Raw genomic sequence first — 16,037 nt, forward strand, 5'->3', positions numbered from 1 at the left:
AAGTGTAGACAGGCCTCTCTTTCGTGAAAGAAACTTGTGACTCATTTGGACAACGGACGTTTTGGTAGCGCAAACGTCTCAACAAATGGGTTTTGATCATGCAGCTATTCGGATGCGATGTTGGGAAAAGTTGACTGTGCTTCTCACCAATAAGGAAGCACAGTGTGACCTGGGGAGGAGCTGCACCCCGGCAGCTCCCAAACATGGGAGGCATCAGTACCTAGGAGGTCAATGGCTCCAAGGAACCAGCAGGAAACATTTTGATTCAGATGTCAGGTGGAGCCCCAAATCCTCATTTTTTAAGTTCTCCAGGTGATTCTGCTGCCTGGCTGGGGAAGCTTGGATCTAGTATCCATTGCTTCCAGCAGGTCTGCTCCCAAGACAAACAGAAATTGGTCCCCTCCCTTCTATTTCACAATCTCCCTTGGTTGTGTACAATGTTCCCAAACCCTGCTGGTCCCAAGGTGCAGCTCGCTTCCATCTCCCTCCTGCTTTTGATCGAGGCAGTGCCCTCCTGTCTCGTCTTCCACAGAGAACCAGAGCCATGAGTCATCAACCCTTGCATCCACCCTGTGTCTGCACGACTCCGCAGGCCAGAGAAATTGACTGTACGTGAGAAAATCAGGAAGTTGTAAAATCCAAACAGACACAAAGAAATTCAAAAATTCAACAAACACTGGTTGCTACTCACCGAACAAACAGTTCCCTGTCTCCCTGTGCATGGACTATACAACCGAAAAAACTCTTAAAATGTGAAGTCTTTGACTTCAGATGATTAACATAAAATTCCTGAGCACAGGTAACACTAAAATGCTCAGGGTCCAGCCCCAAACAGCAATAACCAATCACTACAAAGGCAAACTCAGACTTCTCCATGAATCGAAGACATTAAGCCAAGAAGAGAATATACTTTTAATCCGAGTTCGAAAGGAATGATCTTAGCAATTCCTCATTTTCCCACACAATGTAGTCTGCAAAGAAAATTATATTCAGCAGTCAACCGAGCACTAAAGCGTAGCTGGCAGGTGACTTTCCCAGGCCAGATTTTATCTTCAGATGGAAAACAGAGCATCACCAAATTCTCACCTGACATAAGACGCACTTCCCTGCCGAGGCCGTGGAGGAGGAGCACGTGGTGTGAGGATGAAACCCAAGCCTGCGTCTCGAAGGGATCACCCCAGGGGTTTGTTGCACGATGGCCCTGCAGCCGTCCAGGAAAAGCAGGAAAGGAAATCCAAAATGAGAAACAGAAGAAACCCCTCCCAATAAGCCTGCCTTAATATTTTTACACACTGAAACATGAATTTTAAGAACACCCAGATTTGAGGATACAGATACCAGCCAGCTCTAAAGGTGGGTCTGGTTTTAGTCAGCAGGACTCGGAGGGAAGCCAACCACAAAAAGGTCATCCCCTCAGTCAAATTAAGAAGTCGGTCTCCCCATGTGAGCCAGCCACTGTCACTCTTTCCCCCAAAGCGGCTAGCAAACGCATGCTGGTTATCACAAGGAATAAGGGGTGAAAAATGGGCATGGATTGAACAAGAACTGAGTTGAAGCCTAATTTTAACATCTAGAGTTATCTATCAACATGCAACATTAGAGCCATTAGCTATTAGCACACAGGTCCAAGGGGACAGAAAAAAAGAAAACATGGAAACAAATTTTAAGTGGAGACATGGGCACCAGACTTTCCACTAAACCTTAAATAACTGGATTACTGAATGGACTTTTTCATTTTCATTTTGTCACAGAATTATGTCCTGTATGAGGCATGAATGCGTGAATCAATGGATGAAAGAATGGGTCTTCCATATACCTTTCCATCAGGGAGCCTGGTGCTTGTAGCAGTGTTGTGAGGTAAAGACCTATACATAGAAATGGAAGACATTGAGGACTTGATCTGCTAACATACTTTTTAGCTCTGTTAAAATTATATTTCTAAACACTGGTAATTCTGAATTATCCACACTACACCAAAAGAATTGGTAGCATAGTTATTAGAATCCCCAAACTAGTAAGTGCTGGACTGATTTTCAGTCTTTGAGGCCTGCAGCTGATCTGCATGTTTGTTTAGGCTGATTTTAAATTTAGTTTGGGTTTCCTAAGCTCACGCCAGGTAACAGTAGGAAGGAGAAGGCCTGGGATTGTATTGGGTGTCAGAAAGAAACTATTCTGGAGCGATGAATATGATCTCCAATGTGAATAATCTGTAAACAGGTGAGCGAGCCAATTATCTCTGGGTACATGGCAACGCATCTCAGTCGTCAGGATTATTTTCATCCATACACACTCACTATTTTTAAGAGCACAGCCCAGCTGGAAGGGAAATAACTTCCAATTCTTTCCAGCACTTCTCAAAGTAATGAATAGTGGCCAAAGTATTCTTCCTTCTAACTAATCCATTCACCAAGCCTTTATTTAAATAGCTATTGCATGATTGGGACCGCTACACAAACGAAGTCATTTCTGCAGTCCTGGGTTCCCCCATGTTTAACCTGGGTGTACAGACAAGCAAGGCACACTGCTGTAGGTATAATGCCTTTCAATTCCTTAGACGACACCATCCCTCCACCAAGAATCTTGCTAAGTTTCAAATATAAATAAAGGCAAAGCGAAATGGCGATTTGATTTAATCTTTCACAGCACTTCTTCTGAGGGCTGGGGTGAAGAGGCGGTGTCCTGATTTTATCTGGTAGGACCTCCAATGTCTCATGAAAACACTGGATACTCGTCTGCAAACAAGCTGCAGGTACGGTGGATGTGCAGACCGGCTTTAAGGGTTCACAGTTGGGAGAGTGTTTAGATATCGACGTGTGTGCACACAATCCTATTTACATATTACCTGGCAGATAAGACTTTATAGAGTTCACATTACTGTCTCCTCCTATTCTGCTAAAGTGCAGAGAACAGTCAAACATGATGCAAAGGCTGTAAAATATTAATTTACTCTCATGTTGGTATGCCTAGTTATTACAAAAGCATCCGTGTTGCTACACTAGTTAGGGTAATAAAGAGAGTTCAGATTATTAACTAAATTCCATGTGAAGGAAGAAACACAAGGAGGAAAGTAAGACAGTGCGGATGCCTTGCAAAAAACAGACCAACAACATACAAGAAAATCCATAGAATGTTTTACACAGTCATATATGCTACAGATGGAATAGTTAACACTTTAAAAGCACAGCAGAGCAACAGAATAGAATATTAATTAGTACTGAAGACTGTCAAGAAAGATGGCCCAAATAATCTTGATGCGATGGTCAGGAAAGACCAGGAAACTTAGGGGAGAGGAGGCCAAAGCCAAGGGCACAGTGAAGGCTGTCACTTGCAGTGACAAGAAAATACATGGACTTTGAGCATTAGAAGTTTAAGTGACATAAGTTAGCAGCGCTCATAATTACCACTGAAAACTTCTGCTAAATACTCCCTGGAAGCCCATTAGGTTAAAGGGTATCTAAGTGGTTAAAAAAAAGAGAGAGAGAGAGAGAGAGAGAGAGAGAGAGGAGAGAGAGAGAGTTTCTCTTAGGTCAAAACACTGTAATTAGGCAAATCTCTGCCCCTTTAAGTCTCAAACTCTGATTATACTACAATAAATTTTCTGAAAAGTAGCTTTCAGGTAGACCACCAGTATTGCTTACACTTTGGCAATTATCATTGTGTTTTCTTTACTCCACAAATGGGATGCCTTCAAAATTATAGAAAAATCAATGACACATTTGTGCTTTGATATCAAACAAAATATAATGCTTGTTGTAATAATTCTAACCATGTTTCAGCATGTTCATGATGGTAGTAATATGTAGTACAAATACCTACACTTCATTAGTCTGAAAGGTCCACATTACAAATGACCTTACAGAGGGTCATAAAATACGTTACTCAGGTGGGCATTTGGTCTCGCAGTTAAGTCGTTCATTTGGACACCCACATTCTATTTCAGAGTGCCAGGATTCGAACCTCAGCTACTCTAATTACAACCCAGTTTCCTGCTTATGTGCAGGCTGGGGAGCTGCAGAGGATGGCTAAAGTATTTAGGTCCAGCTACCTGCTAAGCTGCCTGGGAAAGCGTCAGAAGATGGGCACACTTCAACCCGGCCCAGCCCTTTGGGGCTGCGGCCATTTGGAGAGTAAAACAGCAGATGGAAGATCTCTCTCACTCTCCGTTTCTCCCTCTCTCTATGTAACTCTGCCTCTCAAATAAATAAAATAAATCTTAAAAAAATAATTAGGTGCCTGCCATCCATGTGGGAGACCCAGATTCAGTTCCTGGCTCCTGACTTCAGGCATCAGCCTGATCCAGCCCTGGTTGTTTCAAGCATTTGGAGAGTGAACCAGGGGAAAGGAGCTCTCTCTTTTCTGCCTTTCAAAAATAAAATTAAAATAAACAAATAAGAAAAAAGCTTAAAAATGTTACCATATTTACAAGCACAAAAACATATAAATATTTATATGAAAGAAGCAATCAAAAGCATTTGCCAGAAATAGATTATTCACCTAAACAACAATCTTTTTATTTCTTCTACAAGTTTATACAATTCTGCATTCTTTAAAACCTTGATCCAGTTACAGTTGTCAGCCAGAATTTTAAAATCTATGAAACACTATATATACTCATTCTTATAACACTTCTTAAAGAAATTTTAAGTAAATTTATTCCATTAAATTAAATGAAACTAAAATGTGAACAGCCTAATTGATGACTAAAAAATTAATATCTTCTAAAAAAAAAGTCTTAATAGCCTAGAACAGAAAATTACTATCTCTATTGGGATTTCTACAGTTTATTGTTTTCAATGCATTTCACCAAATAAGGAGGGCCTGCTTCTGATAACCTTGGAAGTATGACCGGAACTAAATCTGTTCTTTGAAGCAATTAAGCTGCACCGATCTAAATGCCTCCAGAAGGCAGCCATGCAAACTAGTGAATTACTCTGAAAATATATAGCAGTGGAAGTCAACATACCTCCCACCCCCTTAGGCTGCTCTAAGTCCCTTTACCTGTGCAAGTATGGAAGCATTTCAGAGTAGAAACTACAGATAACCATAGTATAAAGAGTTAACTCCTCCACAGAGCTGCTTTTGTGAGTTTCATCATTCTACTGAACTTGTTTAGTGACTACCTTCTAATAGAAGCAAAATGAGCCAGGTGTTACAATGTGTTCATCACCAGAAACAATCATTCAAGGCATGTGCAAAACCAAAATCCACTTGACATTTCAGAATGGGAAAAATAAATAAATAAAAAACACAACAGTACAGAAAAGGAATGTGAGTCCTTGAATTCTACACTAGCAACAAAAATAGGAGCCGAGAAATGTTTATTAATATTTTCATAATCTCATACCCACGGCCTCTCTCAGGACTCCCAGACAACTTGGGGATGTTGAAACTTAAGGCAATCTACAGATATCAGACATACAATCTGATGGCCAGAGGGCTTTTCTTTGACCTTTCTCTTAAAGACAATTCAGGGACCCTGGGTTCACTTCAAAAAAAAAAAAAAAAAAAGTCATGGCAAAATAGGATTAAAAAGGTAAGTTCATTTTGGTACAAAAACATTTGAAGCCCATGCAAGATTTTTTCATAATAGGCATACATGAGTTTTTTTGACAAAGTACCACTTCTATTTACCAAACCCTCTTAAAACGAAATCCAGAGAGGAAAGATATTGTCTTTCATGGTACATTTTTCATACTTATTGTACCATGAATTTATTTGTGCACTGAAAACCACACATTCACATTTTGCTACAAAATATGCTGCAAAATATCATCCAGGACCTCCAAGGCAGTGTGTGAAATTTAAACTTCTGTGCTTTATTGTGTATCTTGCTTCCCTTGTATTTACCTCCCAGAAATAATAGCTCATTTTAACCTCAGCAATGCTTCACCTGACCGGGCCACAGGCAGTCTACCAACCACATAAACTCACTAAACAGTACAAACTCATAAACCCCCTGCGAGGAGTATGGAGGTAGCTCTCTCAATCCTGACCCCAGGGGGAAGAAAAGAAATTCATCCATTTAGCTTTGTGGTCATAAAACTGTAAACAGACTGGCACGGTCATAACCAAATCCAAGCATTATTAGTCTCCATTTTTGTCTTTCAAATACCAGGGAAATGAAACCACTCCATCTTCCCTGGTCTACCGGAGCAACACAGCACTTCCACGACTAGCGCTGCTCTTCTCTTTTCCTGGATATCATTTTCCTTTGCCTAGCAGGCTTAACAGGGCTGGCTGTCCCTCATGCAAAGACTACAATGTTGCTCTTCAAATGCCCATTACATTAGATCCTAAAACAGAATGCAAGTTGTTTACAGCGCAAAAGCACTACCCTACTTAGTATCAGTTTACTAGTAAAGGCCTATCTCATTCCTTGCCTGAGGAGGGGAAAAAGCTCTTAACTTATTACCAGACATCATTAAAGATCAGAGCCAAGAGATCCAAACTGAGAATGAATTCACTCCGAAGCTCTGCCTACTGTTAGTAGCAGGTTCTGTTGCAGTGGATATAAAGTTTCAAAATGTGACAACAGGGATATCCTTCCCAGCTCAGTAACTTCCTCCTCAGGAGTAAACGGAAGGGCAGCCATCACTATCAGCAAGCCAAGCTCCAAGGATGAATGCTGTTCACACTTGCAAGGGTTAAGTGCCTGCAAGGCCAAAGGCACCAGACTGCAAAAGCAATGTTGCTTTCCTAAACTCTGAGAGGTTTCTAACAAACCAAATACTTGTTGATCTGCTCACAATAAACACCAGCAGGACTGTCAGGCTCCTTTCACCGTCTGCGGGGATGCATTTACATACTGCACCCAGTGACAACAGCCTGCTGGTGTCCTTTATAAAAGTTGAGTAGCTAGAAGCCTCATTCAGTGCCTCCCGTCCAAATGACTGCAAGAAGATGCAATTGAAAATCGTGAAGTCTCCCGTCTGGCTTGGGCAGCACAAATACTGCGCATAAAACACTTGGAGTAGTTCAGGGACAAGACAAACCCACCTGAATGGACGAGGAACACTGTCTGTTGCCATGGCAGCCTGATCTAATTACAGGAGTGATGAGGGCTGGAGTAAGTGCACCGAAAACCTACACCGCCGCCGACACGGATCCACAGGACGAGAAAGACAGGCGGCCAGGAGGTCCAGGGGAGCCCTTCAACCTCTATTTTACGGAGGAGGTGGCATTCAACACCATTTATTTGCAGAGCTGCTAAAATATTGACTGATGCATGCAATCAGGGGAGATTACATGCCAGAGCAGTGTCTGCTGTGGTGCAATCCTTGCCGAGGGAGTTCATGTGCAGGATTTTCTCTTCCACCTCTCTACTGATTCCCTCAGGCATCAGCTTTATTCCACAGACAGCTCAAGACGGCTACCTCTTCCCACCCAAGGACCCGGAGCGGAGGCTTCCCAGGGAAAGACTCCCCAGAAACCCAAACAGAAGCGGCTCAGTTAACACACTCGCAAAAGTAACTAGCAGTGCCTAAAAATAACCACTCGGTAACTACCCACTGCAGCGCGCGCTCCATAAGGATGCTGCTGAAATCCGAAGAGCAGCCTGCATTATACAACGCGAATGTCACTGCGATGTGACTGCGAGATGGCCCAAGCAGCCCTCCCTCGCACAGTCGCGTCCCCGGGGCGCGCACGGCGGGACGCGCAGGGAGAGCGCCACGCCAAGGCATTTGTTCTTCTTCCGTGGGAGGAAGAGGGTCTCCTCCCGCTGCTGTCTCCTGCGGCTCGCACCGGGAAGCTACGAGTCTCTTCGGGGACAGAACCAGTTCGGAGGAGTCCCTACTGCACAACATACGGTAAACAAAATAAAAATAGCCAGCCGCTCTCCTTAGCCACACGGCGCATTATATAACCAGCTTCCGATGGCTTTTTTTTTCTTTTGCCCCTACTACTCTTCAGCAATTTCTCAACCTCCCGAAGTATTTATATTGCCCTCCTTGTAGGATTATGCACCAAGAAAGCAAAACAGGCACGGGATCGAAGCGGACCTCCTCGTCCTTAGAAGCTTTTTTTTTTTTTTTTTTTTGCTTTTTCTGGCAGCCTCTCCAGAACCATCCGACTTCCACCCCCCAACTAAGCTCCTTGCTCAATCTCCCTAGAAAACCTGAATTGTTTCAGCGCCCCCAGCCAAGCCCCCCTACGTGGTCTGAAATAAAATGAAAGCGCAAGCCGCGGAGTTTCCGCAGGCGGCCCGAGGGCGCGGGGCCGAGGACGCGGCAGGCGGCCCCGGGGGCGGCGGAGCCCCCTCCCGGCGCGCACTCGTACCCGCACCCCCATCCGCACCCGCACCCTCTTGCTCGTACCGCGCCGCGCGCCCACGCCGCCTCACCTCTCGCTCCGCCTGGCCGGCCGCGGCCCTGCCCCCTGCGGGACCGGCCTGCGCGCAGCACTGGAACCACGTAGGAGGCGGCGGCGGCGGCCGCGGGAGTGGCAGAGTGTCCGGCCCGGCCCCGAGCGAGCGAGCGAGCGGCGGGGCTCCGAGGCGCATCCCAAGCCCCGCAGCGCCTCCTCCTCCGCCGCCGCCGCCGCCTCTTCCCCTCCTCCTGGCTTCCCATTCACCCTCCCGGCAGCCGCGCAGCCCTTCACTCCCGGCGCAGGGCAGCGCCCGCCGCCGCTCCTCTGCTCCTGCCGCGGGCGCTGGCGGGGACGCGGGCCCGGGCTGGGGCGCTCGCGGGCTCCCGGCTCCGGGCGGCGGCGGCTGCACATGATCAGGAAGCGGCCGCACCAACAGGGCGGCGGTGGCGGCGGTAGCCAGGGCCGCCACCGCCACTCCAGCCCCGCTCCGGGCACCCTCACGCCTTGCGCCGCGCGCAAAGTCCGGCCCGGCGCCGGGAGCAGCCCTCTCCCAGCCCGCAGCTGCACGCCCCGGAAGGCCGGCTTCGGCGGGCAGACCCCCACCCGGGAGCGCCGGGGCCAGGCGACCACCGGCGGGGAAGCCTAGCCCTCCCGAGCCCCGCTCGCGCTCACCGCCCCCCTCTGGGGAGGAGGATCGCGAAGGAAGCGGCGGGGGGCAGGAGGACAGCGCGACCCCCAGCCGCCGCCGCCTCCCCGCTGCGCCACCCGGAGGGAGGAGGACATGGTTCTCCGCACTAGCGGCCGGACCGGCAACCGCCGGAGCGGGGCGCCGCCGCCGCTCTCGCCACCCGCGCCCCCCGCCCGGGCGCGCCCCCTCGCCCGGCGGGCGCCCACCCGGGGCCCTGGCAGTTCCCCCTGCGGGCCGCGTCGGCGCTCGGAGCTGGGGTCCTGGCCGAGAGGCTGGAGCTGGGGACGGTTGTATACACACACACACACATACACACACACACACACACATACACACACACACAACACGACGCGTCGGTTTCCCTCGCTCCTCTTCCAGCTGTTTTCCGTGCAGCCAATTGGGGTTTGGGGTTTGTTTGCTGGTTGTTGCTTTTGCCCCTCTCGGGGGAGCGGAGAGAGGGGCGGGGGGATTTTAATCTAAATAAGGGGCGAAGGGGATGGGGGAGGGGGGAGAAAGAACCAGAGGAGGAAAAAAAAATAGCCACTTACTGTAAAGTGTAAATGGATCTGGGGTTGCGTGGGGAGGGGGGACAGAGGGAGAGAAACAGTGTCTCGCGGCCGCTGTGGCTCTGGCTGCTGCTCCACGGGGCTTGTTTTGGATCCCCCTGCAGTGAACAGGTCCTGTACGGCTCCGCCACTGTAGTAGAAATGATGTCTGCGGTATACTCTGCTCTCTCCTCCTCCTCCTCCCCCTCCCGCTCGCCCTCCCTCCTCCCTCCGCCCGCCCTCCCTCGCGCTCGCTCGCGCTCGCTCGCTCGCTCGCTCGCTCCAGTATGTAAATGTGTAATAGAAGCCAAATATGGAGCAGTTGGCGGCCGCCGCCGCAGCTCCAGGATCCGACTTCATGGGGGGGGGAGGGGGCACCCCCTGGCAGGCGGCCCGGCGAGCCGCGCAGAGCACGGCGAGCGCACGGCGGCGGCGGCGGCCCGCGCCCTTAACCCTTCGGTGCGCGTCGCCGCCCGGGGACGCAGCCCCCGGGGAGCCCCGCGCCGGGCGGGCCCCCGAGGAGCGGGAGGGAAGAAGCGGGCCTCGGTGGGGGTAGGGCGGAGCGGAGTGGTGGTGGAACCGCTCCTTCCAGGTTCGGGAAAGGGGCGGGGAGTTGGGACGATGAGGTCATTGGAGCGGTGACCGGGCCGGGGGAGGGGGGTCCTTGAGCGCCTTCCCAGGTCCCGCCACCCAGTCGGAGGGTTGCAACTCGGGCAGCCTGGGGGTTTCTCCCAGCGAGTGTCGGGGGCTGTGAAGGACCCAGGGCGGGGCGGAGAGGTCGGCCGTTTCCCATCCGGACGTGCCCTTGCTCCCCGGCGCCGCGAGGAGCGGACCCGCAGGCTTGGTGTGCGCCTCCTCCACTGTACGCTAACCGGCAAGCACGGCTCGCTCCGGCGCCCCGGAACCCAAACCCTGGGTCCGCGGGGCTGGCTCCAGCGCGCAACTCTGGAAAGTTGAGAGGCTGAGTCCCGTTGCGCGAGGCAGCCTCACCGTTGCGGCCCCTGAAAGCTGGCGACCCCCGGGAGCCGCCCTCCTCTCTCTCCCTCCCTCTGTCTCTGCAGGTCGGGCGATCAGCTCCGGGCACCGAACTCCTCGGTGGCGCTAGGCTTTGACACACGACCTCCGCGCGCGCACGCGCCTGCGTGCGTCCCTCCCGCAGCTAATTCGGGATCATTAATTTCATCGGAAATGAGGTAACCAGCGGAGGAGGCAGAGAAAGCGAGAGGAGCACCCAACGGCGGTTCTTGCGAACCCGCGCCCAAGTACTTCCTCGGGACTTAGTCGGCAAGTGCGGTCCCCAGCCCCGCACCAGCCCGCGCCCAGCCAGGCCCGGCCGGCGCGCGCGCGCAAGGGGCGCACCTTGGCCCGCAGGTGCGGCGCCTGGAGGAAGGGAGCTGGCGGCTGCCGACGGTTCTGGAAGACCAGGAGGTGTTGGGACCGCTCTCGCCCTCCTGCAGGTGCTCAGCACGGAGCGTCTGGAAACACGATCCCTGTGTATCTTGCCTGCGAGCTGCGTTTGCGAGACCTTTTGGCTGAGTTTGCCCATGACCTAACAATTTAGTCACCGACCGAAGCGGGGTGCAGAGTCACCGAGAGAAATGCAACAACGCCGTATTGTGGAGCCGGAGTGCCTCCGAAATAAAAACCAGCGCTGCGAGCCTGGGAAACGCTTTTGTCCTCGCGTTTTTGCAATGCCATATCCGTATGCATGACTACTTAAATAGAACCACGACTGTTCTCTCTTGCTGGTTTCCACAACTTTTTTTTTTTTTTTTTTTTTTTTTTTTTTTTTTTTTCCCCATTTAAAAGTCAGCGATCGTGACGGTTTCAACCTCAGGGTGATCGTCGGTCTCATTACAGCCTCTAGTGGACAGTTAACATCACTTTCCTGAAAAGTCTCTGCCTGGTTTTGTTTTCCTGGACAAGCTTGACCCAGGTGAAGGTAAATTTTTCAGAACGTAGCCGGGAAATCTCTCGTCCCCGCTCCCTCGGGCAAGCGGACTTCAGAAAGCTTCAGAAACTTCTGGGGGCGTGCGCTGCGTGCTGCAGGTACTGCTGTTCCTGGCCTGTGAACGAACCGAGAGCTGCTGCTCTTCGTTTCGGTTTCAGACAGCTTTCATAAAAGAAGTAAATTCATCTAAAATATTTTTATAACAGAAAATATTGGTTGCCATGTTTTTGGCTTAACTGAGATGTTTTTATTCCAACTCATAATCTGCAAACTGTCCAATCCACCTCCACTCTATTTTTAGACATCTTACATGTAGCAAATTTTCAGGGACAAAATCCTAATATTGTAATTATTATATTGGCGCAAGCAGTTAATTTATGTTATTTTAACAGCCTTAAATTAAAACACATAATTCAGATTAGGGTTAGGCAATTAATTTAAATGTTCCTTCAAGGAAGCTAAATATGTATATTACTCAGACTGTAAAAACAATTAATAAGAAATGTGTCATTTACTTTCCTTGCCATTAAGATTAAAGCCACAAACTGTCACTAAAATCTGTAGCAATTTCTCCCTGCAACTTCCAACTTAAATATCGCACTTGTGAAACAGTTCTGTTACCTTTCCTACTCAAGTGTTTTGTTTGCAGATGGCAAAATATGAAATGCACAGCCACAGTTAACAGGCACTGCTTCTTTAAGAGCAGGTCTTTCTGTGCAAATGAAAAACTCAATGAAAAAAAAAGTGCAGCTCTTGCAAGAAACAGCAAATATATACTACTGTAGCCCTGCTCATAAACATACTATCACGGTCATACAAGCATAATCTAACCTTTGGAATTACAGGGAATTGAGAAATAAGGTCTGATGAGCCTGGCTTCAAACCTGTGTTCTAGACCACTTTAATACCACGGGAAATGTCAGTCCTTTGTTACCTATTGTACTGTTTTGATAGTATCTACTTTTGAAGGTTGAAAATGGGCCAGCAAACCCGTGTGGTATCACGTGATTGTATGTTACATACACCCTTGCTTCTTCATGCAGAGTCCTCTGAGAGTCGCAGCACCAGCAGCGAGCAGCTGGGAGCTTCTTAGACATTCAGAATTGAGAGTTCCTCCCCCAGCCTTCGGAATTAGAATCTGACTTCGCATCAGCTCCTGTGGTGATTCTTAAACACATTATAGAGTGAAGAACACCCCTCTATACTACAGGGCTCTGCCCAGATCAATTCAGTCAAGGGACAGAACTTAATGCTATTTATTCCTTTTTATTAATTAATTAATTTTGTATCAATGTGTGCTTTCCAATGAAAAACTGTTACACAGAGTCAGTCTTCCGTATCCTTAGATTCCCTATCATGGATTCAATCAACAACAGATGAAATATTTGGGGAAAAAACCTGCATCTCTACTGAGCATGCACAGACTTTTTGGTCCTGATGCGCTAAACAATACAGTGTAACAGCTATTTACATTGCATTTACATTGTATTTGGAATTGTAGGTAATCTAAAGATGATTAAAGAGGTAGGTGGGAGGATGGGTTGAGGGTGCATGCAAATACTATGCCATTTATGTAAGACTCAGCATGCCTGGATTTTGGTGGGAGGGAGGGCGGTTTCCTGGAACCAGTCCCCTTGGCATGCCGAAGGAAGACTTTCAATGTTTTGGACAACTAATACTGCATTTCGGAAGAGCATTAATTTAGCATAAATTTGCCTAGTCGTTACTAAGAGAGAGCTGCACTCTGCAGAGGGATTTACAGGGGTCTTGCATGTGAACGTCTTCTTCAGGGCAGCAGAGGGAGCACAAGAGTGCTTAATAAAACCAGTGTGCAGGGCCCTCCAAATTGTGACAGAGTTTAAGTTGTACTATACCTATACGCTTTCATTGGAAGTACCCTCTTCTATGGTTCAAAAAAAAAAAAAAAAAAAAAAAGGCAAAACAAAAACCAAACAGGCAAACACAAACAGCTTACCAGGTTATAATAACTAAATAATCAGATTAGAAGTTAAATAAAGATATACTTTAGAGTTTAAGGCTTACATTTTTAAAATAATGTAGACAGATTAAGGCAACTCTAAGAGTGACTCCTGTTTATCAAAAAATGGATCAGTTCACCCAGCATTGCTACAACCAATGATATTTTAGCTTTTTAAATTTATTTTTATTTATCTGAAAGGCAGGTAGACAAAGATCTTTTTACTGGATCACTCCTCCAAGTGTGTGTAACAAGCCTGCTAGGCCAGATGAAGGCTGCGACCCAGGAACTCAATCCCAGGTCACCCAATGGGTGGCAGGGACCCAACCACTTGAACCTCATCTTCTGCCTCCCAGGGGCTGCATTAGCAGGCCTGGAGCAGAGCTGACACTCAGAATCCAGAAACTGCTGTAAGGGGTGTGGCTGTCCCAAGCAGTGTCTTAATGGCTGTGCCAAATGCCTGCCCCCCATATCAGATAATTTGATTTCATGTAAAGTCAAACATGTTGGTTAAAGTGTGTGCACTTTCTAACGTGTTTACTTCCATAATAATTTTAGGTGTTTTCTCTAATGTGTGCAGTGGTGAATATTTGCATTTCAAATATATCTTTCCTGCACTTCACACTTTTCACAGTTCTTTCAGTATTTCATCTACAAAAACTCATGCTTTTGGGGCCAACGTTGTGACACAGCAGGTAAAGCCACCTGTGATGCTGGCTCACATATAGGAGCCGGTGCGAGTCCTTGCTGCTTCACTTCCTACCCAGCTCCCTGCTGCTGCACCTGTGAAAGCAGCAAAGGATGGCCTAAGAGCTGGGGAGCCTCCATGCATGTGGGAGACCTGGAAGAAGTTCCTGGCTCCTGGCTTCCATCTGGCACAGCACTGGCTGTTGCAACCATTTGGGGAAGTGAGCCAGTGGATGGAAGATCTCTCTTTCCCTCCCTCTCTCTAACTCTGCCTTTCAAAAAATGATAATAATAAAAAATAAAAACTCTCACGCTTTAGGAGTCACTGCCATCCAGGTGGGAGACCCAGACTGAACTCCCTGCTCCTGGCTTTGGCTTTGCCCAGTCATAGCTTTTCAGGGACATTTGGAGAGGGAACCAGCAGGTGAAAGACCTTTCTCTATATTTCTCTGTCTCGCTGCTTGTCAAATAAAAAAAATGAAGGGAAAAAACTCTTCCATAACACCGAATCATTTAATTGTTCCAGTAATCCTTTTTGCTATTCCTCAATGAGAAATCATAGAGTTTAAAACTCCAGTAGCATGTTTTCTTACAGTTTTAAAGGTTTTTCACATTAGTCATTAGTGGATATTTGACCATTAAATATTTAAGTGAGATGAAGAACAGGAACTATGTGTTAGTTCTCAAGTTGCTTTTTATGTATTTATCTTTCATTTTCCAGTTGATTTTGCATCTACAATAACTAGGTCTTGAGAATATAAAATTGAGTAAGAAATTCCAGTTTGTAAGTTCAGAGCAGAACAAAGCTTACCTTTTGAAAAGCATTGATTTTGTGCCATGATGAAACACACATTCACAGTTGATTGGTTTGCCACCTCTCAGAATCATCCTATCAGAATTCCAAAGATGAGAATCAAACACTGGCATCACTGGACGCTGGAGAGGTCAAAGGACAGCTGTGCAGCTCTCAGATGGAATCTGCCTTACAAACCAATATCAGTATTTCAAATTCATTAAACAAACAAAATGTAAACCTGTAACATGTATTTTATTGGAGTGTGTGCTCTGTCAAAAAAAATCACATAAGTTGAAGTGGTAAACATTTATTTATTTTAATCTTTTTGAAATTGTTAAAAAAGAATTTCCTCCCACACTGGAGAAGGGTTTGCCAAGTTTCTGTCTGGAGCAATTTGTTATGACTGTGTAATAAATCCCGGAAAGTTTGAATTTTTAATAGAAACACTGCCAGACCTTTAACCATGCTGTTATTAGGAGGGTGTAATTCTACATATGTCACTGAAAAATCTGAGCGAGCCCTGGTGTGCTTGTAAAACACGAATACACTCCTTAGACTGCGCCCCCAAGTGAAGTTAGGGAGTCCAGCCCAGTCAAACAAAGCAAAAACAAAAGTGAAAACCACTCACACAATAGACTCTGAGGTCAGCTCACCACACCCAGCTCAAGTCCAGGGACTGCTACAGGCCACACTTCCCAGTCATCTGTCTTCTTCCACCAAACTGTCGTCGACAGGTTCCCTGGTCATCAAAATGGCATAACCGAGCTTCAGGAGTGCAACGATTAAGCATCTGCCAACACTTTGATTGATTGGTACATTTGGCTGTTTCAAATCAGGCTGTTTGTAATTAAAAGCAAAAACACGTACTTTGATACAGGTCTGCACGCACCGATATGACTCTTGAGCACTTGAAATGTCAGGAGTCCAAACTGACATGTGTTGTACATTAGAATCTACTTCAGAATTTAGAGATCTGGCTAAAAAAAAAATGGGGCCAGCATTGTGATATAACAGGTTAAGCTGCAGTCTGCAACAATGGCATCCTATACAGCTGCTGGTTTGTGTCCCTGGCTGTTCAGATTCCG

At 47.4% G+C, this 16,037-nt stretch overlaps 2 protein-coding genes across 6 annotated transcripts in view; one reads left to right on the top strand and one right to left on the bottom strand.

The window, feature by feature from the left end:
- Window positions 1–9,684, bottom strand: part of ATXN1 (ataxin 1) — a 451,390-nt gene extending 441,706 nt beyond the window's left edge. The window contains exons 1-2 of one of the 3 annotated variants that reach the window (XM_051832601.2): window positions 9,544–9,684; window positions 1,087–1,201 (exon numbers count right to left, since the gene is read on the bottom strand). The gene's annotated coding sequence lies outside the window, so the exon portion shown is untranslated. Of the gene's footprint in view, window positions 1–1,086; window positions 1,202–1,816; window positions 1,903–6,996; window positions 7,257–9,543 lie in introns of those variants that run through there. The other 2 variants (XM_070074300.1, XM_070074301.1) reach the window with 2 other exon arrangements.
- LOC138849695 (uncharacterized) lies at window positions 7,497–15,396 on the top strand. Of its 3 annotated transcripts, none has more exons than XR_011388744.1 (2): window positions 7,497–7,808; window positions 10,602–15,396. XR_011388744.1 is itself a non-coding variant. In XM_070074304.1 (2 exons), the coding sequence occupies exons 1-2, from the start codon at window positions 9,556–9,558 to the stop codon at window positions 10,643–10,645; spliced, it is 621 nt and encodes a 206-aa protein (XP_069930405.1). In that variant the 3' UTR covers window positions 10,646–15,396. The 3 variants fall into 3 exon arrangements, 1 of the variants encoding a protein (XP_069930405.1); XM_070074304.1 differs by lacking the exon at window positions 7,497–7,808 and adding an exon at window positions 9,556–10,132; XR_011388745.1 differs by lacking the exon at window positions 7,497–7,808 and adding an exon at window positions 9,877–9,999.
- Window positions 15,397–16,037: the final 641 nt, after the last annotated feature.

This window comes from Oryctolagus cuniculus, chromosome 5, assembly GCF_964237555.1.
Source record: "Oryctolagus cuniculus chromosome 5, mOryCun1.1, whole genome shotgun sequence".
NCBI classification, from domain to species: domain Eukaryota; kingdom Metazoa; phylum Chordata; class Mammalia; order Lagomorpha; family Leporidae; genus Oryctolagus; species Oryctolagus cuniculus.